The sequence below is a fragment of the Lampetra planeri genome, chromosome 19 (assembly GCF_965212315.1).
Source record: "Lampetra planeri chromosome 19, kcLamPlan1.2.h2, whole genome shotgun sequence".
Classification (NCBI taxonomy): domain Eukaryota; kingdom Metazoa; phylum Chordata; class Hyperoartia; order Petromyzontiformes; family Petromyzontidae; genus Lampetra; species Lampetra planeri.
In genome coordinates this window covers 12,832,925-12,857,674 of record NC_136125.1, presented here as the reverse complement: position 1 = coordinate 12,857,674, position 24,750 = coordinate 12,832,925, and the positions used below count along the sequence as shown (strand labels likewise).

Sequence of the window (24,750 nt, the reverse complement as noted above, 5' to 3'; positions counted from 1 at the left end):
CTTTCCTTCTCATGCGGTGATGGGAATGATGGAATTCGCCTGCATACGTTCTCTCATCTAGGTCTTTGTGTCTCTCAATTTAATTCCAAACATTTGTCTCTCCGTCCTTCTTTGGAAAACGATTGGCTAATTTGATCATTGTCACATACTGAATACCTTTTGAAATGAACATTTTTTGTAATGGCAATGACTGCTAATGAACAATCCATGGATTTCTGGCCAACGTAATTTACCGTGATGTTGATAAAGACAAATTCTAAATGATACTGTGCAACATCGACATGCACATTTTCAAGGATGTGCATTGCTGTTCCACAAACTGTAGGAATTCGTTGTAAATTAAAGGGATAGGCTTAATTAATGGCTTTTCAATACAGCTTGTAATGTAAAGTTTTATAAGTCAATAACACCGGACTTCATGCATTGAGTTACATTTCAAAATTGCACACTTTGTCACGAAATTACTTTCCAGCTACAGCAATGTACTTCGTGCACGGCAGCGCATTCCCGACGACTGCCGTGCATGCGAAAGTCCGCTGCGATGCCCGATACGACACTCGCACAGTGACGTTCAAACACCCCAAGGAGCGCCGCTCTCAAAAGTCACACGATCTGTGTCGCTGTTCGGTGTGGCCGGCCTCTCTCCGTCTCTCCGTGAGGACGCGTGGCCTCCTGCTCGCTTTGTGCGGCACCAGCTGTGCATGGCCTCTATACATAAATGGAAAAATTACCCGACATGCTCACATTAGCACGGCATGTGCTTGCGGGTGGAGAAGAGCCGCTATTCAGACATCTGTCACGAGAAGCGCATATACAGTTCCCGTTTTGCGCTGACAGTGCATATGGGGGAATGTCATAATGTTGCGCTCATTCATTGCGTGGATAACACATTGTATGGGCCCAGAAGAAGGTTATTACATATGTCGACAAAATGCACTTAAAATCGCATCTATGAGATGACAAAATGTCAATTGATCATCTGTTAAGGGTGCCATCAAAAAGTGAGCAGAGGTCTTTGAAAATGTGTCCCGGTAAAAACAATCCCGTCGCCGCTGTAACGTCACAAATAAACATTTAGCTGCTGCTCAACCCTTGTCCGGTCTAAAGTACAGTGACACTTTAGGTTAATGGATAACAAAAATGTTTGGCTGAGAGCAGCGATGAAGGGCATGTCATCGCGCGATACGGTAACCGCAAAAAACTGTTTTAAAAATGTAATTGCACCAAAGTAATTCACATTTGTTTTTAGATGTCCCGTAAGCACGTGTCACCGGTTTAATTAAAGCAGTTCCACATTTATAATGAGCTAAGGACACGGCACCCATACAGCATGGAAAATTAATGAACACGTAAGTTTGCGTGGTTTTATGGGCTTATGTTTTTAATGTTCTGGATGTGAGAATTATTGCTGGTCCAAGCATTATCGAGCGAGCCTCGCAAAAACGCACTGTTATGTTAGCTGGCAGTGGCGTCTCGTGTAACAGTGGCGACACTCTTCACAGGTCATTAAAACGCTTCCAGGCAGCGTGATGAGGTAATGCCTTTGCAAAATGGGGCCCCTGCTACCGCCCTCTCCAGGGCTGACAGATTTAACGTCGCTGCTTTTGAAGTCGCTGTGATTGTCCGCTTAGCGTCCAGCACTAAGCGGGTGTGAAAGGAGGGGGATGGGATTTAACGAATGTGGCTTCAGTGTGCATGACTGGTGCTGCTGGGTAACTCATTCATTGCCCGCTCAATGAATGTCCACCGCGTTCACTGACGGAGGCGCTAAATGCGCTTGTTTTAGAGTGGAAGTTTGATCGCTGTTGGCCCTGCCGTGTCATGGTCGAAACAAAATGTGAAAGGAAAAAATGTACTTGTGCGGCCATGATTTGTCAATCCGCTCCTGGACGAGAGGCCTCGCCACGCCGTGCTGGTTATGTGGGGTCATGCGACCGTACGTCACCACGTTGGTTAGTGCGTGTTGGTTAATGCGGGCACCAGAGGTGTGGACTCGAGTCATGTGACTTGGACTCGAGTCAGACTCGAGTCATGAATTTGATGACTTGCGACTCGACTTGGACTTGCATAACAATGACTTTGTCCCACCTATGAGATGTGGACTCGAGTCATGTGACTTGGACTCGAGTCAGACTCGAGTCATGAATTTGATGACTTGCGACTCGACTTGGACTTGCATAACAATGACTTTGTCCCACCTCTGGCGGGCACCGTCGAGCTTAGAAGTACAGTACAACAATAGATTTGTTTTTGCGTACTGGCCCCTGGTGAATCGATCATCGGCAATAATCCTAAAATAGGTCATAGCGACTTTTGTGCGTGTACGTGTGAAGATGGGCATTGCTGTGCGAGTATTTTGTGTAATTCAGGATTAAACATGTTGTTATAATTAAAACGCATGCCATCATGCTTGTGATGCTGAGCCATTTGTGGATATTACACATTTCTCTGGCAGGAACCAACCTATGCATATGACTTCCTACAATGTGGCACTACATTTATTGGTTCCAGAGGGGTGATGACCTCAGTTTAGTTCCCAATGCAGATTTCAACTCGTAGCTTTCCGACTGTGAGACGGGCACTCTTGTCACAGCTGTGCCTGGCTGGGTGTGTGCACACAATATTTGGTCACATTATTGAGAAAAAATTTATCATAAGCAGCAGCGTAATATATCTATATTGACACTTGTGTATTGCGACTCGCATATAATGAAGAGCATTCATGATGCCAAAGTGTTTTAAAAACGCTTAATGAAAATGTATGATGACTTGCTGTGTAAATCTGATCGATGGTATTTTATATATAAAAAAAGGTGGATTAATATTGGCTCATTAATTTCCATATTTAGGATTTTTTTTTAAATGGTTAAATAATGGGGCACAGTTTTTGCAGTAAAATAGGTGTCCTAGCAAGGTAACAGTTACGTATCGGTGACATAATTCAAAAATGTGATGTTGGTGAAATTTGGAAATTGTAAATCCCTAAGGTAGTGATTAAGTCTCCCTTGATCTATGGAGCAGAGCTTTGTGCAGGAAAAGGAATATTAAACAGCAAATGTAGAAGTGGAATATGAATGATGAGGATGTGAACCAGTAGGAAACTGCATTCGGGAAGGATAAATAATGAAGCCATTAAGATAGTTAAAACATAAGGATAAAGGAAGCAACTAAATTATTGATACGCTCACTGCGACATGTGTTTGGGATGTCATTACTCTGACCATCATCTAACATCATCACCATCACAACCAGAATCATTATTCATCATCAGTGGTGTTAGGGATCGTCATCATAAATCATCGGGTAATCCAAATGCATTAAATTGTCCTCCTCGGGACACCAGCGGATCTTAGTGACGATAAGATTCTCTGCCAAGGTCAGTCCGAGCCATAATGGTTTTTCTTAAATCTTTCTGCTTTGCAACACCTCCATCTAAACTGTAGCCTAACCCAGGTCTAGCTATAGTGACACTGGGTATCCTCCATACGAAATGCTAGAACAGGTCCATCACAGTCAAACCATTATCATCCAACTCATTGTTGGAAGCGTAATCCCACAATTTTAATATAATCATTTTATAAAACAGTTTTGTTGAGGCATCTGATTTATATTCTTCCTTATTACCACATTTACATTTGCCTGCACAATTTGTAACTGTCTGCCCAACTAATTAGTGTAATGCCTTTATCTGTGTTGGCACACCGATTTCTTATTATTTACAGACATTTCCAATCCTATGCAAACCAGCACATGTATTCACTATAAGTTATTGCTTTGTCTCTTCTACTGCTTGAATCCTGCTGCTGTAAGTGTTAGGATGTGGCAACATCTTCCAATATGTGGCCAGGATAAAGCTCGGCTGGGAGAGCAAGAAGCCTGCCATTTGTCAAGATTTTGATTTCATATCCAGGCCAGGGTCAACTCAACCCATAATCCTGCTGGCAACGTTGACAAAACGTTCACTGCTTGGTGTGTGGTTTATCACTGCTCTGTGGGAAGACAACATTAGCTATTCTATTGAGAGACTGGTCTCCGCCATAGTAATGTGGAGTTTACACCAATGGCTTAGGGTCGACTGTTGGAAATTATTAGAACTGGTCAATGTTCATTTAACCTTAGAGATGGTGCCTTTTTTATTTCTAATGTCCACATCATTGAAATTAATTGCATGACTTACATTACACTTAGAGCTTTGAGATTCACCATGCCGTGTGTTAAACTGCAAGACAGTTGTCTGCTACTTTTAAGTCGGATATTTCTGCGTTTTATATTTGTTAGCCCAATTGTGTCCCCAAGGAATTGGCCATTGCAATCTTCCACGTCAGGCGTGTACCGTCAACTCGGAATGGAGTTGAAGGTTTGTGTATCATTATCATCGAGTGCGTGTCTGCACGTCTTGCTTCATCTACTCATTGTAATTAAACCTATTATTTGGGTATTCTGCCTCGGGGGCGTGCAGTGGTACATTGGTCTGGAAACTCAACTTTTGTAATCTGTTCGGAAAGCTTTTGCTTGCAGCCAGTTGGCTAATGTTAATAAGAAGAGGGCCATGCACGTCCTTAGTTTAATCTCCCCCCTTTGCCCCAGCAAGGTGTGATGTAAAAACGCGTTCACACATTGAGGGCTAATCTTCAGGTTGCTCAAATGCAAGAAAGGTATGTTAGCTGGGTGACTGGCCTCTAATAGAGTGTGACAGCGTACTGAGCCAGCACCTCTGAGATGTTGGATTGAGGCCTTGGGGCAGACAGGCAGAAAACGAGCGACGTTGCTTGGTCTGGAGAGAGTTGCATGGTTGCTGACCAGTCACTGATGACTGCGCCGGAGAGCTTTACCACGATTTCACTTTTTCATTTTGGACTGGACCGGGGTGAGGGAAAGATGAAACAATCAAGGGTAGCTGAAAAAGTATTTCTGGTTTTGCTCATTGCAAGAGAAATGCAATCATTTTGAAATATTAGTTTTTTCGAATCGGCTAATGCTGTGGTCAAGCGAGCGCTTGATTCACAATGAGAAGTCGCGGGTTGAAATCCTGGTGGGGGTTGACTGGGCACTTAATCTATCCTCCGTCATGGGAAATCAACAGCATTCAGTCGCGTTTCTTTATAACATACAGTGCGCATAAACTTGACCACACCGGAGAAATGATGAATGTCCACCACTGGTCCAGGAACACGAGCAAAGATGACTGCTGTCGGGAAATTGTTGGCCTTTTTGTTTTAAATGGGTTATCGATAATGTTGTTTCTAGTCCATCCAAGGATATTGATTGGTAATTCAAACATTTACGTTGGGTAGAACAGAGTGAAACCACTTAGTCCACTCCGAGCAATAACGTCAAAACTTTCAGTGAAACCGATGCAAAACTAAATTAATTTGTCACGATAGGCGACGGTGCTGTGAAGGGAAGAGGCTCTGATCGTGGCTAAATACACTTGTGCTGTAATTTGCTTGAAAACATTCACCCACCTATTCATTCGAGAAGCTTAAACAAATGCAAGTGTAAATGATGTTTTATCTCTAGGGGTTGGGGATAAATTCATTATAAAGATATTTTTGATTGCCTACGATTTATTGATAATGAAGACTGACAAGGTTTTATTTTATCATAGGTGCTTCAACCGTAAGAAGTTTGTGTTTTGTTGCACATTTTGACAGTTGGGGTGACATGTGCAACGTGTTAATGAGCTCCCACGAGGCTGAATCTTAGGCGTGCAAAAATGTTGCAGCCTCAAGCGTATCACTGGAACCTGCCCACCTTTTAAACAATGTAACAAGCGAGAATTTAGATTTTAACCGTTTCACGTGAGGACATTCCGCGGGGCCCTCCGAACTAGAACAACGGGACTGGAATACGATTGGAAGCGCACACGTGAACGGCATGATGTAACCGAGTAATTGTGTCCTATTCTGCACATGTAACGCGAGTGGTAACCAGGTGGTCATTAGTCGAGTTGCTTGGCAACGGCCATTGAATTACCTATCGGGGTAATGGCCATTGCCTAGCAACTGGCCCAATGCTATTGGGAGTGTGTGGCCAGTGTGCAAATCAGGGGCCCCAGGGATCGCCGTGCCCGCAGTAAAATCCCAAGTGCGGGTTTTGGTGGGGGGTGGGTTACACACGTAATCAACATTCACATTCTTTAAGAACGGCATTTATTGGGGGACCCTTTATCCAAAGGAATGTTTATACCCATGAGTTTTGGAAAGGCTTTCTTGGAAAAAAGATGCTGATGCTGCTGCCGCTCCTGGTTTATGACGATGATAAAATGGGCTGGCACTTGTCTGTAATTGACAGATGGGGCAGGTCAAATGGAGCTACATTTTAGGGCACTCCGAGGTCTGGCATGAAAGGGCATGTGCACGCATTATAAAACCGCTAAACTATTTCACGCAAGACATTTAAGTGGATAATTTGTATTATTGCATTATCGTTGTCATCGGGTAACAAATGTGGCCTAACATTTTATATTATATTAAATAGTTAATAACAGAATTAAACTGTGCGAGTAAAAAGTAAAACGTGCGATTTAAAGCTAGCTAATATGAGATGATGATGATGTACGGGCTTGTATGTATGTATGTTGAACTTGTTCCACACCGTACGTAGCCGACCGTTCGCGGAGGTATTGAGACGTTGGCGGTTTCCTTCACGAAGGTTGACGCACCCATCTCTGTGCGTGTGCGCGCTTGCGTGTGTGCGTGCCTCTCAGGTGCAGAGCGGACATCTGACACGATGGCCGCGGAGATGTCGCGGCAGCCTGCGCTCGCGGTGTTGGTGCTCCTGCCGCTGCTGTGCGCGAGAGGCCTGCATGGACAACGCGACCGCCCGGAGCCCCCCTTCCGCTTCACCGACTCGGCCTACAACGCCACCATCTATGAGAACTCCGCCGCCAGGACGTACGTGCAGAGTCACCACAAGATGGGGATCTTCGTCGCCGGCCCGGCCGTCGAAGTCAAGTACAAGATCGTGTCCGGGGACGAGGAGAACGTGTTCAAGGCCGAGGAGCTCGTCGTGGGCGACTTTTGCTTCCTGCGCGTCAGGACCAAGGGCGGGAACAGCGCGACGTTGAACCGCGAGGTGCGCGACCGATACACGCTGACGGTGAAGGCGGCCGTCAAGAACGGGCACGCGGAGGCGTTCGTCAGGGTCTTCGTCCAGGTGATTGACCTCAACGACCTGAGGCCGCTGTTCTTGCCCACGGCGTACAGCGCGAGCATCGGCGACGACACGCCGGCGCGCACCAGCGTGCTCCGAGTCACCGCCACGGACGCCGACGTCGGCCCCAACGGGCGCTTCTACTACAGTTTCGCGCAGCGCACCGACGCGTTCGCCGTGCACCCGACGAGCGGCGTGGTGACGCTCGCCAGGAGGCTGACGGAGCACGGCGACGTGGCGCGCCACGAGCTCGACGTGCTGGCCGTCGACCGCGGGGGGCTGAGCAGTTCCGCGCGGCTCGCGGTGCACGTGGGCCGAGCCAACGCCCACGCCCCGCTCGTCGCAGCCGCCACCGCGCTCGTGCCGTCGCCGTCGGACGCCGACCCCCTGTATGCCGTGCTCGCCGTGGAGGACGGCGACGCCGGCCCTGACGGGGAGATCGAGGCGGTGGACGTCGTCGCCGGCGACCCGCTCAAGAAGTTCTCGGTCTCTCCGATGCGCGGCAACGGCGGCTTGGACTTCGGAGTGAAGCTCACGGGGGAGGTGGATTGGGCGGCTTTTCCATTCGGGGTGAACCTCACCGTGCAGGCCCGAGACAGGGGGAAGCCTCCCAAATATTCGCCTCTCCGCGTGGTCACGGTCCGCGGGCCTCGGACGAGTGCCGTCAGCGCGTTCCATCGGAGCGTCTACAGGGGCAGCGTCAAGCGCTGCTATCCTCCCCAGGCCGCCGTCCTCATGGTCAAAGCCTCTTCCAGCACGGAGCGTTTTAAATACGTCATCCAAAGCGGTGCAGACAGCAGCTTTTTCAACATAAATCCCACCACAGGACTTATCGCCGTCGACAAATCTATAGCGGCGGTGGAAAAAGACCATTTTGAATTGGATATTGGAACCGACGTCGGCTCGGGCGTGACCAAGGTTATAATCAACATCACGGACACCAACGACAAAGCCCCGGTGTTCGATCGGCCCGCCTACAGCGCCGCCTTGAGCGAGAACATTCCGGTGGGCACCTTCGTCCTCGGCGTGCATGCCACAGACAGGGACAAGGGGGAGAACGGCTACGTCACGTACAGCATAGCCAACGTCAACCCCGTCCCGTTCAGCGTACACCCTTACTCGGGCAACATCAGCACGGCGGGCCCGGTGGACTACGAGCTGATGAGCCAGGTCTACTCGCTGCGCGTGCGCGCCTCGGACTGGGGGACTCCTTACCGTCGGGAGGCGGAAGCGATCGTGACGGTCTCCGTGACGAACCTGAATGACAACGCGCCCATCTTCGAGAAGGTGGACTGCGTGGGCACGCTTCCCCGCGACGTGCGGCTGGGAGAGCAGATCGCCACCGTGTCGGCGATCGACATGGACGAGCTTCAGCTGGTGCGCTACGAGTTCGTGTCGGGAAACGAGCAGGACTTGTTTCACCTCCACGCGGACTCCGGCGTCTTGACGTTGAAACGCGCCCTCACCGACATTCCGATCGGATCGGGGGCTTACCGCCTCAAGGTCACGGCCACTGACGGGGAACGCTTCGCAGAGCCTATGTTCCTAAACATCTCGGTCGTGAACGCTCCCGGAGCCGTGCCGTCGTTGGAGTGCAAGGATACGGGGATCGCCAAGAGGCTGGCCGAAAGGCTCCACCAGGCGGGCAAACTGCGAGATAAACTACGCTCGGACGATTCCTTCACCGACACTCACAACGTAAATCTGCACGCTCCGGCATTTGATGCTTCTCGGACAGCCGCTGTCGAGGTACGCGAGGACTTGCCCATCGGCGCAGAAGTTATGCAAATAGAGGCTAAGGATTTGGACAGTGGCTTCAATGGAAAGCTGGTCTACGCTCTGTCGGGTGGGAACGATCTGAGCAACTTTGTCATTGACACCGAGACGGGCGTCTTGAGTGTTTTGTTACCATTGGACCGCGAGGCTGTAGACTCCCACCTTCTGAACATCACCGCTTACGACCTGGGCATACCCCAGCGGGCCGCTAGCACGAGCCTCAAAATTGTCGTCCTCGACGCCAACGACAACCGGCCAGAGTTCTCAAAGAGGACGTACCAGGTGAACGTGTCTGAGAGCGCTCAACCGGGACGCAAAGTGCTTCAGCTGGAAGCCGTGGACAGGGACGAGGGCGACAACGGCGCCGTGCGCTACCGCCTGCTGTCCGACACCGACAAGTTCCGCGTCGACGGCGAGACGGGCGTGCTGGAGCTGTCGGCCGCGCTCGACCGCGAGAGGCGGCCCGAGCACACGCTGCTCGTGGAGGCGCTGGACCAGGCCCGGACGGAGAGGCGGCGCTCCTCCGTCGCCACGGTGATCGTCAAGGTGGATGACGTCAACGACAACCCCCCCGCGTGCGTGCCGCCGACCTTCCGCTTCCGCGTGCTGGAGGACGTTCCCGTGGGGGCGCTCCTCGGCTGGCTGGACGCGCACGACCCCGACCTGGGGCCGGGAGGGCAGGTGCGCTTCTCCCTGCGGGAAGACGATGACGAGGGCGGCGGCGAGCGCACGTTCGAGGTGGACAGGACGAGCGGCGCCCTGCGGCTGGCGCGGCGGCTCGATTTCGAGACGCGGCAGTTCTACAACCTGACGCTGCGCCTGCGCGACCGCGACGCGTCGGCGCCCCTCTCGTCCAGCTGCCAGGTGGAGGTGGAAGTGGTGGACGTGGACGAGAACGAGCACGCGCCGCTCTTCTCCAGATTCGTGGCCGATTGCGCCGTGCCAGAGGACGCGCCCGTCGGCAGTCACGTGTTGACCGTCGAAGCCGCGGACGAGGACGAGGGGATGAACGGGGAGGTGCGCTACTCCATCCGAAACGGCTCCGGCCTCGGCGTCTTCAACATTCATCCTGAAACAGGTACGCCTCGTCCTCCACGCAGCCGACTCAGAACATCGACGACTTCTGCGCAAGCTGTGAGATTCGTTGGCTCGGCTTGGCGCATGTGCTTTGTGGAAAGCCATTTCCTAATTTTATGTGCGTGAGCGTCTAGGTCGAAGTCTTCTATCTGGTGACCCTAACGATCGCCGGGGCGTTTCTTAGATGCCTCTGATGTAATCTCCTTACATCCTGTGCTGTCCTTGGTAACGGTGAACAGATTTTCATCAGTTAATCCGGTCCATTCTCTGATGATATCAAGCCACCTCTCACTTCATCAACTATTCTCATCATCGATTCCCGGCAAGATGGTTTTTGGCTAGGTTTGATAATTGAATAAAATGGCCATACCATGAAAAATAGTAAACATTCGTGTTTCTCTATCGATACTGTTACCCTTCATCATGTAGCTCTTTGTTTCGTGTTGTACGTAGAGGATGCACAATCATAGAAGCACATTCACATTGCTTGTGTATTTTTTTCTCCATGTCTGACATTATTGAGGTCGCACTCATTACACACAAAGTGCTTGCCACAAAGGAACCACAACACCTCGCTGATCTCGTCAAGGAACATAGGGCATCTCTCCGGTGGTGGTCATCCTCACAGCAGCAGCAGCAGCTTTTGACCGGCCATTGAACAAAGACGGTCACCGCATTGCGAGCTTTCAGATGCGCTTCTGCGGCCGTCTGGAACGCTCTTCCTTCCGATATTAGGAAGCCACTGGAGCTGTGCACTTTTAAATCATCGAGATTGAAAACTAATTTCTTCAAAACTGCTTATTGTGTTGAGTTTATTGTCCTTCCCCCACACCTTTGATGAGCACTGTTGGCTATGCATCGTGTGAAAGAAGTTCAACATGCACACATTGACAGCGGTGGTGAGGGCCACGACCCTCGTTCCATTTATTTTGACGTCTGTGCTCTCACGCCTTTGCCAACCCGCGCTGACCAGCGTGGTGAAGTATGGTCAAATAGCCCCCGCGAGCTGCGTTTTATGGGGTGGCCCTCATCTAGCGGTCGATTGACAAAAAACGGCTGTACATGTACAGATTCTGGTGACAGGTACAAGTGCAATCATTAAAAATTATTCTCGGGCTACGGATATAATGATCGCACTGAGCGTAATCTCTTTGTGAAGATAATACTAATTGAAAATCCTTTCCCCTATACAGTACAGTATATTGAATTTCTGTAATGCGATCTCTCTCAGAAGATAAATGTAAAAATGTATGGTAATGGCCTCAAACGGAATTTTTTACATGCACAGAAATCTTCACTTCACCTCCTAGAGTAGTGCAGTCGTTGTGTATGACGGTATTTGTTGAATGCATGCAGCACTACACGTGCGTGTGTGTGCGCGTGTGTTGCGTGTGTAAATATAATGTTCATAAACAGACTCCAATGGTACCAATGAATGAGTGGCAGTCGGAGCGCGACACTCTTCCCCAGGGAGCGCTGCTCACATGAATAGGACGCAGCTGGCCCGGAGTACGAATGCCCTCATTTGCCCAGGCAATTTGCCTTTATGCCACCTTGCTGAGACCACCCTCCCGTGAATCACTTTATCGCTCCTGCCACACTCCTGTGGCACGCTGAACCTCGACAGGGTAAGCTTTGCCAAACAAGAGCCTGTCTGTGTGTATGTCTGTGTGTGTGTCTGTGTGTGTCTTTGTCTTGTATGGGGAACGATCGTGTAGCGGTTAGCACGCTGCGCTATGAATCCGGCGACATGGGTTCGATTCCTGCTCACGGCCAACACCAGTGATGATTATATGAATTGATCCTAGGCCTCCCCTAGGTTGACTCGGCCTCAAATAAGTACTTAGTCGGGTGTGTGAACCATTGCCACTATGGAGACAAAGGCAGCCAGGCGCGATGCTGGCCAACCACCCCCTCGTGTGCTGTGCCGGCCTTCATCGGTGCTGCTCACTAACAGCACTTGCCCCGACAATCTGTTCAGGCGATATGGGGTGGAGCCTCTCGGCCAGCCTCTTGGCGATCTCCGTATCCTTGCACTCCAACGACGGCACAGGTCCGGGGGCGTTCACGACCGAGATGTTCGGGAACATCGGCTCTGCGAGGCGTTCCCCGTCAGTGAACAGACACTGGGGGGGCACTTTCTGCATTGGACACAGCGGCCGCAGGGCGTCGAGGTGCCCACTGCTCTGAGGAGTTGTGGGGCGTAAAAATTAAACGCTGGAATTCATCGTTAATGCGACCACCACATTAACAAGATTGAGCGAAAGATATTTTCACGTCTCTTTAAATTGCTCTCGCTTGACAGCAACAACATCTGCGGGTCGTTGATGTTACAGTTTATTAAGCTAGAATGCAATTTGTGTGTGAGAGATGGGACTGCAATTGATATAATTGTTTTACCAATAATATATAATGTTTCAGTTTCATATTATATTTTAATGTTTTCCACTTTTGAGGAAATTCAGCGGCTAGCCTAAAGTCGAAAGAAAATTCCCCAAAACCCACCATGAAGTGTACTATTTTTCTTTTTTATAGTTTCAGGTATTATAATGCATAAGCTTCATTTGTTCATTTGTCCATTGACATTTATCACAATGGCCTGCGATTAGATTCATGGAGCCTTTGATGTCTGCAAGGCACCACGCACTTATTGACAATGTGTAGGCATCGCAATACCGGGGGTGGTCTTGAATTTGAACAGGCGAAAATTAATCTTCAAGATAAATGTGTTTGGCACTGCAGCACCGCACGCGCAATGTGGAGCTTCATATGCAGTGGGTATAATTCCCATGGCCTCTGTTGCGTGTCACAGTGTGTTTAGAGGTACAGCATCACTTTAATTATGAGTGTAGCTGCCCATCTTCATTCTCCCCAGTGAATCGATGAATTGTTGCGATTGATCGGGCTTACGATTCAAATCGAGCATCGGTTCTTTGCTTAACATCGCGGGGAATGTAGCAGCCCAGTCGTGGCTGTAGCAATACATTGAGACCATGTTATGCGACGTACATATACACATCGCTAAATATCGATCCTTACACAGGGAATTTGATGCCTGTAACGTGAGCTTAAGAATTTAAATTAATTGATGCAACATTATACCCCTAGTTGTAATGTACTGCCCTACTCTCTTTAATAGTTTCCACGCAAATGTACGTAAGGTATTCACATTAAGTATTGGTAGATATTATTGCCATGGTGATGAATGATTTTTAGGTGAGTTTTGTAAATCAAATGTTTTACTTTGATAATTTTCCATTCTGTTTGTAACAGCTGAAAAATAAACACTCCACTTTGGTAGTAGTAATTGAAGTGCACTGCATGGTAGCAACTGATATATTCCAAGAGTGGTTAATACACCGTGGTCAATCCACTGCTGGAGGATGAATGCCTCCGCAAGCTGCCGCCACATTTTGCAATCCTGTGATGTATCAATCCACCCAGCACCGATCTTGACGACATTTACATAGCGCATTTTCCAAGGCACTTTGCAGCGAATATACATTTTTACTTCAGATGATGGTGGTTTGAGATGAACAACTGCGTTGTTATAATTACAAGTGGTGGTGTAATTATAGTGACGACAGAACAGGAGCGAGTGGTGAGGAGGAGGGGTCGAGTTAGACCTGGCCGTGGCTGGGGCGCAATGGAAAGTGTTTAGGCATCGCATTGGGGAGACAAAGGGGGTCTGTAGGGGGGAGCCGGGCAAAGGAAGGGGGGGGGGGGGTCTCCGCTGATTGCATCGCTCCATCTCCTCGGTGGACGCCATTGCGGTCACGTTCTGTTTCTCGGCTGCCACTCCCTCGAAGGGACGACGATTCGTGGCGACGACGACACCTCGACCCCAGGTCGGGCGCAGCGACAACTCGCGCTTTGAGCCTCGTGCGTACAAAAAGTGATCCTTTATTCAAATCATACGAACGTTGCGTGATATTTGAATTTGATTCATCGACTCGTGGATAGATTAATGGATTATTTTCACGAGGCCATCGTTGCCGCTTGTTCCAGTCACACTCAGTAATCGGTCTAAAGTTGACAAAAATAATTACGGATGCCGATAAAACAGCACAATGCTCTCTCAGACCGAAACTGCTGTACCTTGAACCAAAGGTTGACTGAGCATGACCATTTAAGTAAAGCCGATTCTTAAACAAAGAGGGATTGGGTTTATTGTGCATGGGGGATCGTATGAATGGCTATCTTTTATCACCAAGCGCCCTTTGAACTCCGAAAAAAAACTTTTGCAAATTTTATTTTTTGTTTATTATTAACGCCGATAGTGTGACTTCTCTATTTGCACACTGCATCCGTTTACTGCGCTACTACATTCTTGAGCCTGTGGCAGTGTGGCGCAACCACGTCCACAGCAGAGGCAGCATTACCAGAGGTTGCAACCGGGTACCCGATACCCGTACCCTACCCGATACCCGGCTACCCATACCCAGCCGGGTACGGGTACCCGTTTGCGACCCTGGTGTGGCCGGGTACGGGTAGGCCGTGAGTCACTGGTGAGTAACCGTTTGTCACTCATTTCGGGTAGGGTACGGGTAGGGAACGGCTACCCGTACCCGGCTGGGTACGGGTACGGGTACCCATTTGCGACCCTGGTGCGGCCGGGTACGGGTAAGGAATCAAAACCCGTTTGCGACCTCTGAGCATCACCCAGCAGACGCGGCGGGGTGGTTGCTGTCCACTGTTTGTGACCTGCCGCTCCGGTGGTGGTGGCACGCGCACGCCAGGCCCTAGGCTTCATCGCCACGCCGAATAGCAACATTTTACATTTGCCTTTCCATGCCGTTTGAGTCCCTCTCTACAGGGTTTTTGGCTCATTGAGCGGGGTTGGGTTTAAACGAGAGCACCTCAGATTGGCTGCTCCTTGACCAGTGGTGGCACTTAATGGGACAGCTTGAAGGTTAAGCTGAAATACTGTCACTTTCTGAATTGCTTCTAAAAATAAAGCAATAATGAACAGGTTGTAAGCTACATAGCAGGGTGGCTCACTGCAGGGTGTCTTGCGGAGTCTTAGTCCATTAATATTGCATCCGCACTTCGGATTTGTTGTATTGGATTTCTTCCGTAAAGATTTCTCGCTGTGGTGAGCTCCACGTCCCTTCTCGTTGTTGCGGTACAGTTCAGGGCAAGGTTTTTTTTTTGCAAATGAATCGGCAAACGGTTCCTTGCGTGCTTCTCTCTCAGCGCGAGTGCATGGGGGTTGACAGGCTTTCTCATCATCCATTTAAGAGCCGTTGCTTTCATTTACACGACATGCTGCACTATGAACCGACATGCTCAGTGACGTTAAAGATTGTTATTGACGTGGAATATTGTTGAGTATTATGATAATTATTATTGTGTTATTCAGTGGTCAATATCGACCGGTATACGATGGCATAGCAGGCCGAAGCTTCTTAGAACACCAAACGTGGATACAGAACTTTTCAGAAAGGTTCCTATTCCTTCACAGTGACATTTCCACCGATGGAACCTGGTTGCATGATGAATAATTATCATACCAGCACTTGTCCATGTCATTTTGACCACTGGCGTCATGGCTACCACAATTATTATTTTCTGTTAGAACTGACCTTGCAGGTCATATGTCGAGCGTGTAAGATTTGTGACATCTATCCGAATGGAGGAGGAGGTGATGGGGCAGTGACATCAACTGCAGTAATATAGACACAGCGGTGATGACCCTCATGACCTTGACCTTGATGCTGTTGCACCTTCTATTGCAATATAATGCATGCTTTAATTATAATTAATATGTCTTGATTATGTCGAACAAAACTCGCTTCATAAGATAGTATAGACGCTAAAAGAAGAAGAATAAGAGCTGCATGCAATAACTTCACTGTTGAAATGTATCTGAAACTGTTTTGTAGAAATTAAATATTAATAGCAATGACAAACATTTCGGTTGAGTCGTTTAGTCATCCACCATTGCCATTGCCAATGAGGACAAGGCGTACAACCTGTGTGCGGGATTCAGCTCCCCCCAGAGCAAACCAAACCTTACAAACGTTTACAATTAAAATGACTCGCAGACAACCTCCCTCGCTGCATATCTCGCACCTCCGATTAGCACGGTTGGCTACGTACGGTGCGAAAGAAGTTCAACATCCAGACGGGGCATTGAATAGAATGCAATATTTTGGCTGTTGTCAGCAGTTGAATGTAAAAAAAAGAAAATCGATGCGTGAAAATACAATCATTCAGCGGCTATAGCAGTTTTTCTTTTGCACGCGAATCGTGGTACTGGATGCTTTAGAAAACAAAGACGGTGTATATCGACTCACGAATTACCGCATGAAACGCGGCGTACTTAGAAGAGTTGCGGAGTGCGCCGCGCGATCCGTCTCGCTTACCGCCGTGGGTCAGGTCGCTGGCCGCGGCGCGCCAAGGAGATGCAACCGCAATTACACCACGGGCAGCAAAGTGTGTGCATTTTTTAAAATCTCTTTTCACCCGTGAGTTGGGAAAGGTGAGCCCGGCATGCTGCTGCTAGGCTAATGGGAGAGCTTCTAAATCTCGCCAAATATAACCTATCGGCGGCTTTGCATTTTCATAGGTCATTGGTCCGGTTTGCATGTTCCCATTGGCCTTTTACGAAGGAGTAGATTGCAACATCGCCCCTGCAAGGATGTGAATTTAAGACCGTTTTGATCCTGTTCTCAATATCTGCTTATAATTAAAGGTGCGTACAGACAAACGTGAAGTTCTATAGCATGTTTATGGCGATTTTATTTGATGAAGAATTGAGCTTCCCATGGCATATTTATTGTCAAGATGAAGTGATGTTACAGGTGTGGTTCAATAAGTAGACAATCTTCTAGATCTGTAGACAATCTGTAGGTTTGTGAAACTGTCAAAAAATCCATTGCTTCTTATTGGTCTTGCTCTTCTGTATACTTGCCAGCATGATCAAATGTAACCCTCTCTTGCTGTTTGACCACCAAGATTCATTCACTATCTGCCCTCTCAACTTTGTCCTAGATGAAGGCAGAATCCACGGCACAAAGCTGGTGCTCAGGGAGAGGCCGTGGTTCGCACACGCTGGGCTGGGTTGGAAGTCGAGGCTCGCTGTATTTCATTCATCCAGGCTGTGTGCATCTCTGCTTCAATACGTATTCAGAATCATTATCTTCAGCAAGTCTCCATGCTCTGAATGGCATCTCATGGCTCGTGGTTAATTTTGACCCTGACTCATGGAGGTCCGCATTTGTAAGCATTGTCATGGGATCCGTTGCATCTGCCAGCTGACTTACTGTCCTAATCATCGCCTCCAAAGGTGCCAGCGGTCGAGCGTGCAGGATGTAGTGTTGTGCAGTTTTCATCGGGGTAGGGATTATAGCGCACCCGATACTTTTAGCCAAATGCTCTTCCTGTAATCCTGAAGCGCGTCCCCAGTCCCAGTCCACACAGGCATGTGTGTGTGTGTGGCACACACACACACACATGCACACACACACATGCACACACACACATGCACACACACACACACATGCACACACACACACACATGCACACACACACACATGCACACACACATAGGCATGTGTGTGTGTGTGTGGCACACACACACACACATGCACACACACACATGCACACACACACATGCACACACACACACACATGCACACACACACACATGCACACACACATAGGCATGTGTGTGTGCATGTGTGTGTACAAAAAGATCAAGACAAAGATCCCCCATATAGCCTTAACAGACTGTAGGGGCAAGTGCTGTTAGCGAGCACCTATGAAGGCCGGAACGGTACACGAGGGGGTGGGTGGCCAGCACCACGCCCGACCGCCTTTGTCTCCCTAGTGGCAATGTTTACACACCGCACCAGGTACTCATTTGAGGCTGAGTCGACCTAGGGGAGGCCCGGGACCGGTTCAGATAAGCGTCACTGGTGTTGGCCGTGCGCGGGAATCGAACCCGTGTCGCCGGGTTCATAGCGCAGCGCGCTAACCGCTACACTACCGCTCCCCACACACATGCACACACACACACACATGCACACACACACATGCACACACACACACACATGCACACACACACATGCACACACACACACATGCCTGTGTGCGCGCACACAGTGCTCCCCGTGCAGCGCACGTGTTCTCATCCCGCGTGCTGTTGTCAGTTGGCTGTGCCTTCTTTGTAAGCCGTCATATAATTGTGCTGCCTAATTAAAAGTGAAAGATCTTTGTGCTTCTGTGGAGAACGCTGCAGACGCTCTGCCAAACACCCAAGTCAAATAAAAGGCCACTCGCCATTACAAACGCATTCCAATATTGTTCACATCCCCACCCGCACCCCATCCACCAACTCCTGCTAAAGAAATGCACAATCTGAGGGGTGTTTGCAAGTCTGCTTCTCGGCAGAAAATATTGCAGATATGCATCTCGGTAAATGTTAACACGCACTTGTTTTACTCTTCACACATATTAAATAGATTCAGTGTGCAAATATGAATTTATTGCATTGTTCATCTTCTGTAGTCGGTATATATTTTTTATAAATGTGCATTGTTTGTGTGTGATTCTACAACTAATGAATGCGCTATGTTGACAGCTGAGCGATGGAAAAAAATCCCCACTTTATTTTGTTTCTCTGCTTCCTCCATCAACTGCGGGTTTCTTACTCCTTCAGCTGGCAGTGAGCTTCAATCAATCGCTCCAGCCCCCCGGAGGATTGCCGACTTAAACACGGCGCTGGGAGGCTTCTGGTCGCTAATGTGACGAGTAAAAACCGTGCAAAATAAACATCCACGAGAGCACGCAATTTATGGAGGGAAAACATTCGCAAAAGCACACTGAGCAATATGCATTATTTTTTTCCTGAGTCAAGGGTATTTTATTTTTTTTACCATTTTTGAATGTATACATAGCATTGGTAAATAGTTGAGGAATATATTTGACAGTTTTGAAATTTTACTGAATACGAGATGAAGCATCATCATCATAATCGGCTTTGATCTAAACACTGCTGACTGAAGGCCTTCCCAAGCCATCGCCGTAGTGCACAATCTCGCAATCCTACAATCTCGCAATCCTACAATCTCGCAATCCTACAATCTCGCAATCCTACAATCTCGCAATCCTACAATCTCGCAATCCTACAATCTCGCAATCCTACAATCTCGCAATCCTACAATCTCGCAATCCTACAATCTCACAATCCTACAATCTCGCAATCCTACAATACGGCGAGCTGCTGCACGGGAGCTGATATCAACGCCCCATTTCTGCGGTGGATGACCTCTCAGTGGCCTTTCCTCCCCTGGCTGCCACTCAGTCGTTAGTGTCAATCACCGCCCATCATCCGTGTTAGCGACGTCTCCTGCCTAAGCCCACTTACTTTTATTAGCAGTCAACGTGATGTCTTTAACTTGGATATGTTCACCAATTCGTGTATTCCTCTTCCCTCTCTCAGTGTAGTTCCACGAATGCACCACTCCGTTCTTCTTAGTCGAATTTTCAGCATTTGTATTATTTTATTTGTCAATGTCCATGTTTCTGATGCACATGGTGATATACACTGACTGGATCTGTCCTTCGTTGGGCACATTGCCATGCAGTTCATTTCCATTTATTGTTATAATTATGTCATTAGCAGACCCGACAGTGTTAATATTTTCTCTTTTTAGATTCATTCATTTTTTCTTCGAATCCATCGTAACAACAATGTATTCTAATTTCCAAGTGAATAACTTTAGCATTTTATCTAATTTGCCTCACTCCCCTTATACATCTTTTGTTATATATGTATTTATTGCATTCACAGTGGAGCAGTTCCATGTTTGTAAATGGTTTTTATTCTTTCAAAATGTATATATTTTTACGGAGACCTCGGTTTGAGAGAGAGCTTAGGTGACTGTGTCATCGATTTCCCCGGATAATTTGCTAATAAGTAATCGTAATACAATAGGGATGTTGGAGTTGGTTGAAAAGGAATAGTTGATAAGAATATGCAATGGAGTGACTATGATCTCAACTCCAAGATAAGACGCACACAGTATAGAGCAGGGGGATCAAAGGATGTGTGAATAAAAAAGACGTTCAATGTGTGAAGAAAGATTATTTAAATATTTAAATTCTTGAATAGCCATCATAGTAGTTTTTTCCAACGTCAGTGTGCTTTTATCCATTTGGTTCTTCCAGAAATAGTCTGTTTTGAAACCTTGTCAAGCATTGCGGCACATTCCTTTAATCCAGCTGTTTGAAGATACTCAATAAGAAACCGGCGTAATATACAAAGCAGAAGGGATCCATCTAAGAAAAGACAGTGGAGGCTTTACTTACTCATGGGAGCATCGAATGAGTAGGATTCCTTGGGTAAATAACGCACTCTGAGTGCTGAGTGTAGTGCACTAACCACTGTGCCACCGCTCCATGACATAGTGTAAAGTTACTGCACGTGAAATGCATTAATGTAACATAGAACGATAGAACGATGTTACTTTGAGCTTTTTATTAGACTTCTATCTGTTTACTCTCAAAGACCTTGCAGCATCAATAGTGGGACCATTTGACAACTTTGCTGATTTACCAGTTGATTTTGCTGAAACATGTACTCTTTTCGATTTCGATATGATACAACGGAGTTCACCTAAAATCGTATGTTTTGTATAATACACCTGCATTAATTCTCACGATAAGAAACATTGTGAGTTTTATCTTTCGTTTTAAAGGTATAGTTTAAGCCAGGACTTATTTACAAGGCAGGGCCTGTGTGTTCTGTATAAGATGATGGTATCTTACAATAGAGTTGTATAAGCTGTACAAACATTGGCCTTTTCACACACAAAGCAAAGACTAATTCCTTTCCGCTGTAACTTCCATCCATGCCAAATGGACCTGCATTTAGACATTTTTTTGTATAAAATAAGCTTGGCGATGACTTTTGCATGACAATAGCAGACACGATTGCCACCGCATCATCACATTTGCCGTGACTGCGATACGGAGGATCTCAAAAAGTAAACAAATTCCAGGAGGAGGAATAGGCCAAATGCCCTCTAGAGAAGGGGCTTTCTCTATCCCCATCTAGAGGAGACCCCTTCCGCCAGCAGTGCTGTGAGCAAGCGATTGCAGTGCTGCACTTTCACCTTCTAGTCATCACGGCTGTACAAATGAAACGACAAAACCGGTACCAGCGTTAATTGGCTCACTGCCATTACAATCTTCGGATGGGATTTTCTTTGATAAAACGCAGTGGTATGTTTGAAGACAAGAGGCGGTAGGCGTGCCATTCCGCAGATTTCTGATGCCTCTGCAGGAGAGGAGGAGCGCCAGTCGTTTCCACTGCGGAGCGCCGAATCGTGCCGCTGGAGGGGCTCGTCAATAATGTGCTCATTATCCATCCTCCTGGCATAGGCCGCGCCTTCCGCAATGGCTGTCTATCAATCATGGATTGGGAAAATTGGGAAATGCTAGGCAATTGCAATTGCTTGGCCTGTGCACTGCACGGACGGTGCCTCTGCTTATTAATCACGGGTACAGGTGCAGCCCTGAGAGATCCTGCTCATGCCGCTGCTGGCAGAAGGGTCTCTACTGGAGGGATAATCCAGAGAGCATCTCTCGACTTTATGTCGCCGGCTCTTGCACAGCGGTCAGATGGCACAGAAGGCGTGGGGGTGGCCACACTGCGATACACGTGGCCTGCCCACCGACTCACTGTGGTGTGCCCATTGGATCTGTTGAGTGGACAGTTGTAAAAGGGATTTAAGAAACCTCAGTTCAAGAGACCTCGGGATCTGTTTATTTGCTTATTTTTATTCCTCACAATTGACCCTACTGCCCGAGATTGCTCTTTGATTGTCTGCACAGTTATATTAGTTTGCTGTAAAATTCATGAACTATTGTCACGTACGATTATTTTTTCAAGGCAATGATGCTTTACGGATGCATGTTCGGCTGGCTGCATCACAAAAGTAGGGTTGTTGTGAAATGCAAATGGTTATTCTTTATACCACGGCATTTAATTAACACACTTTGAGTCCTAATGCCCTCGTAGGATCAGGAAGCGAGTAAGTATTGTGGTTGCGGGGTAGGTAAAATGTGACTTGTTTTCATCACTAATTATCCATATCTGTGGGAACTTTTTTGCCAGTATCAAAACGATGAAAACATAAGAATAGGCTCTACCCTTTCTGGCAATAAAACACAATTTTGATACTGGGAAAAAGGTCCCATAGATATGACTGCTCAACCCGAGCTGTTCACACTTTGATATTTGCATTGCCATTGTGCTGTTCGCCTTTTGTCGTTCTCTGGTCTGATTCTGGTGAGACGAGGCCATGAAGAAGGCCGCCTCTGGTGCAGGCCGATCAGTTGCAAGGACAATGCGTGTTTATTAACAGAGCATGCTGCTTGCATGTTTTGCCACGGGTATGTGTGGTCAATGCAGACTTGATGCCCTACAATAGGTTTCTATTTGGTGTTTAATTTCCTTAACACCAGTTTTATTTCCAGGAACGGTAAAGCCTATTCCTATTTTTTCACAAATTATCCAGCCAAGGGGTTTTCTGCTTCCGTGGGGACATCACGAGGGGGCAGTTCTTGTGTATCTCCAACAAAAAGCTTTCCAAGGAACACAAAAAAATTGCTTTCCAGCTAGCGAGTCAGCATTTCTTAATGGCCAACAAACATTCAAGGGAATTAAAATGACTGCTGAGGTAGGGAAATTTGAGTTGAGACTTGACAGCCTATTGGCAAAAGCCCTGAAATAATTATACTTTTATATTTTTAAGCCTCATTTTTTACATACATAGTGCTCCGTGTATTTAGAAAATACTCATACCATTTATATGTATGCTGTACAAATTATAGTACAAAACGAATAAATATATTATTTATAATTTAAACCGTGTAACAAATGAATATACATTCACGTGCACACATACGCATGGCCATATACAGTGCATATACAGCACCCTATAAGTATGAATAAGTACATTAGTTTTGCGCGTGATCGCCTTATTGCTGTCAAATTTCACATTTTGTGAAACTGCAATATTGAAGGTTTGTAAAGTGGGTTGTCCCAGGACTAGTTCATATATTTTTCTCCACTGATGTTTGTCATGGCTGGGAATCAAAGTTAGGTTTTCTGGGTTCACAGCAAATAGGAAAACCGTTGCACCACTACCACACCCACCCAAGCCAAGCTACACTTACCAGCAAGGTGAAGTGTTGGTCCACAACCCCCGTGACTGACTCAGCATGGGAAGGCCGTTGTGCAGCAGTGGACTGACAGAGGCCTGTTCATCATGATGATCGTTGTTACTTGTATCAGTTATGTCAGTTAAATGGTGGTGAGGGATGCTATTATGGCATGTTTTTACGTGACAAATAGAAAATTGTGTAAGCGCACAAATAATATATGCACCTAATATTTTTTTATTTACACATTCTAATTCAATTCATAGCCACATTTTGTATGTCCCATATCTGCAAATTATTTTTTGTGTGGAAAATGCTCACTCCATTTGGCTGTAACTATCGGAGTTTGCAATACGTGCACATGCACACACGCATTTGTATGCAAACTTACAAGTACGACACGTACATCATTCATGTGTGCATGAATTATTAATGCAAGATGTAACTTATAAATAGAAATTAAATCACGAACGTACCTGTGTACAGCTATTACACACGTGCACTTGTACACATGTGGATTACATTTATGTATTGTTTGCACACGCTTTTGCTTTGACCAGTTTAGGCAGAAGTTAGTTGGCAGTATGTTTTTGTCGACTATGGAAAAATGTACATGGTGGAAAATGTGCATTAAATGGATCACAATTCAACCCACCCAGCAAGGATTCAAAATAAATAAAAACATATATTCACTCGGCGACGTTTCGAGCAATGGTCCTTCTCCGCAGCACGTTTACACCCTCTCACTATCTTTTAAAGCCTTGCTGTTGACGACTTTCAGTTTTTTGTTAATTGTGCTTATGCACCACCGCACCTCCGATTAGCGCACTTGACTCCGTACGGCGTGAAATAAGTTCAACATGCATGCATACATGCTGCTGCCAAAGCAGCATCATCAAATAATGCTCACGTCACCGCCAGTCGAGGAAGCTCTACAGAGCCTTCTCAGGGGTAATTTGGCTCCGCTATGCTGGCCAGGCATCTTGGACGAGGCTGTGGTACGCACACTTCCCCACTGTGCGTGACCTGCCCGTTGACCCCTGTGCAGCAGCGAGGTGAAGCTCTTGGTCTTGTTGTCTTGCGTGATCGTCAGAGATGGCGGCACCATCAGTGGATCGATCAGGACAATGCAAACGCTCCGATTACGAATCTTCTTATTGCAGGATCTCTTGACGCTGTTTGTTACAGCATGCCAAGTCAGACCGAGCTTTTGTGTGCAAATTGTGTTCATTCCTGCCGCCCTCGCACACTTTAAGTCAAGTGCCCTAAGGACCCTGAGGTTTCAGAGTAACCTCTCTCCGTCTCTTGAGCTCGAAGAGTATCCTCAGAAGGCAAGATAAAGTGTTTATTTCTGGGTTAGTGTGATTAATATTTGCAGACTCTATCAGCTTAGCGGTGGCAAACAAGAAGTCCAGAACTCGGGTTAGCGCGGGCCCTGCTGGTGTTTTCTGAGCACACTTGACAGGCGCTCGCTGTCACGGGCCACACGGGGATGCACACATTGCAGGCGATGGCTCCAGCATGCCTCATTTAGCTCTCGCGGTGAGCTGATTGTAGATCACAGTG

General features: G+C 47.4%; 1 protein-coding gene across 5 annotated transcripts in view; it reads left to right on the top strand.

The window, feature by feature from the left end:
- The window catches only part of LOC144724151 (protocadherin Fat 1-like), a 227,325-nt gene that overhangs the window by 20,025 nt on the left and 182,550 nt on the right, over positions 1–24,750 (top strand). For all 5 annotated transcript variants that reach the window (XM_078603071.1, XM_078603067.1, XM_078603070.1 and 2 more), the window contains exon 2: positions 6,710–10,009. In XM_078603071.1, the coding sequence (XP_078459197.1) occupies positions 6,733–10,009 (3,277 nt within the window). In that variant the 5' untranslated portion in view covers positions 6,710–6,732. The remainder of the gene's footprint in view (positions 1–6,709; positions 10,010–24,750) is intronic.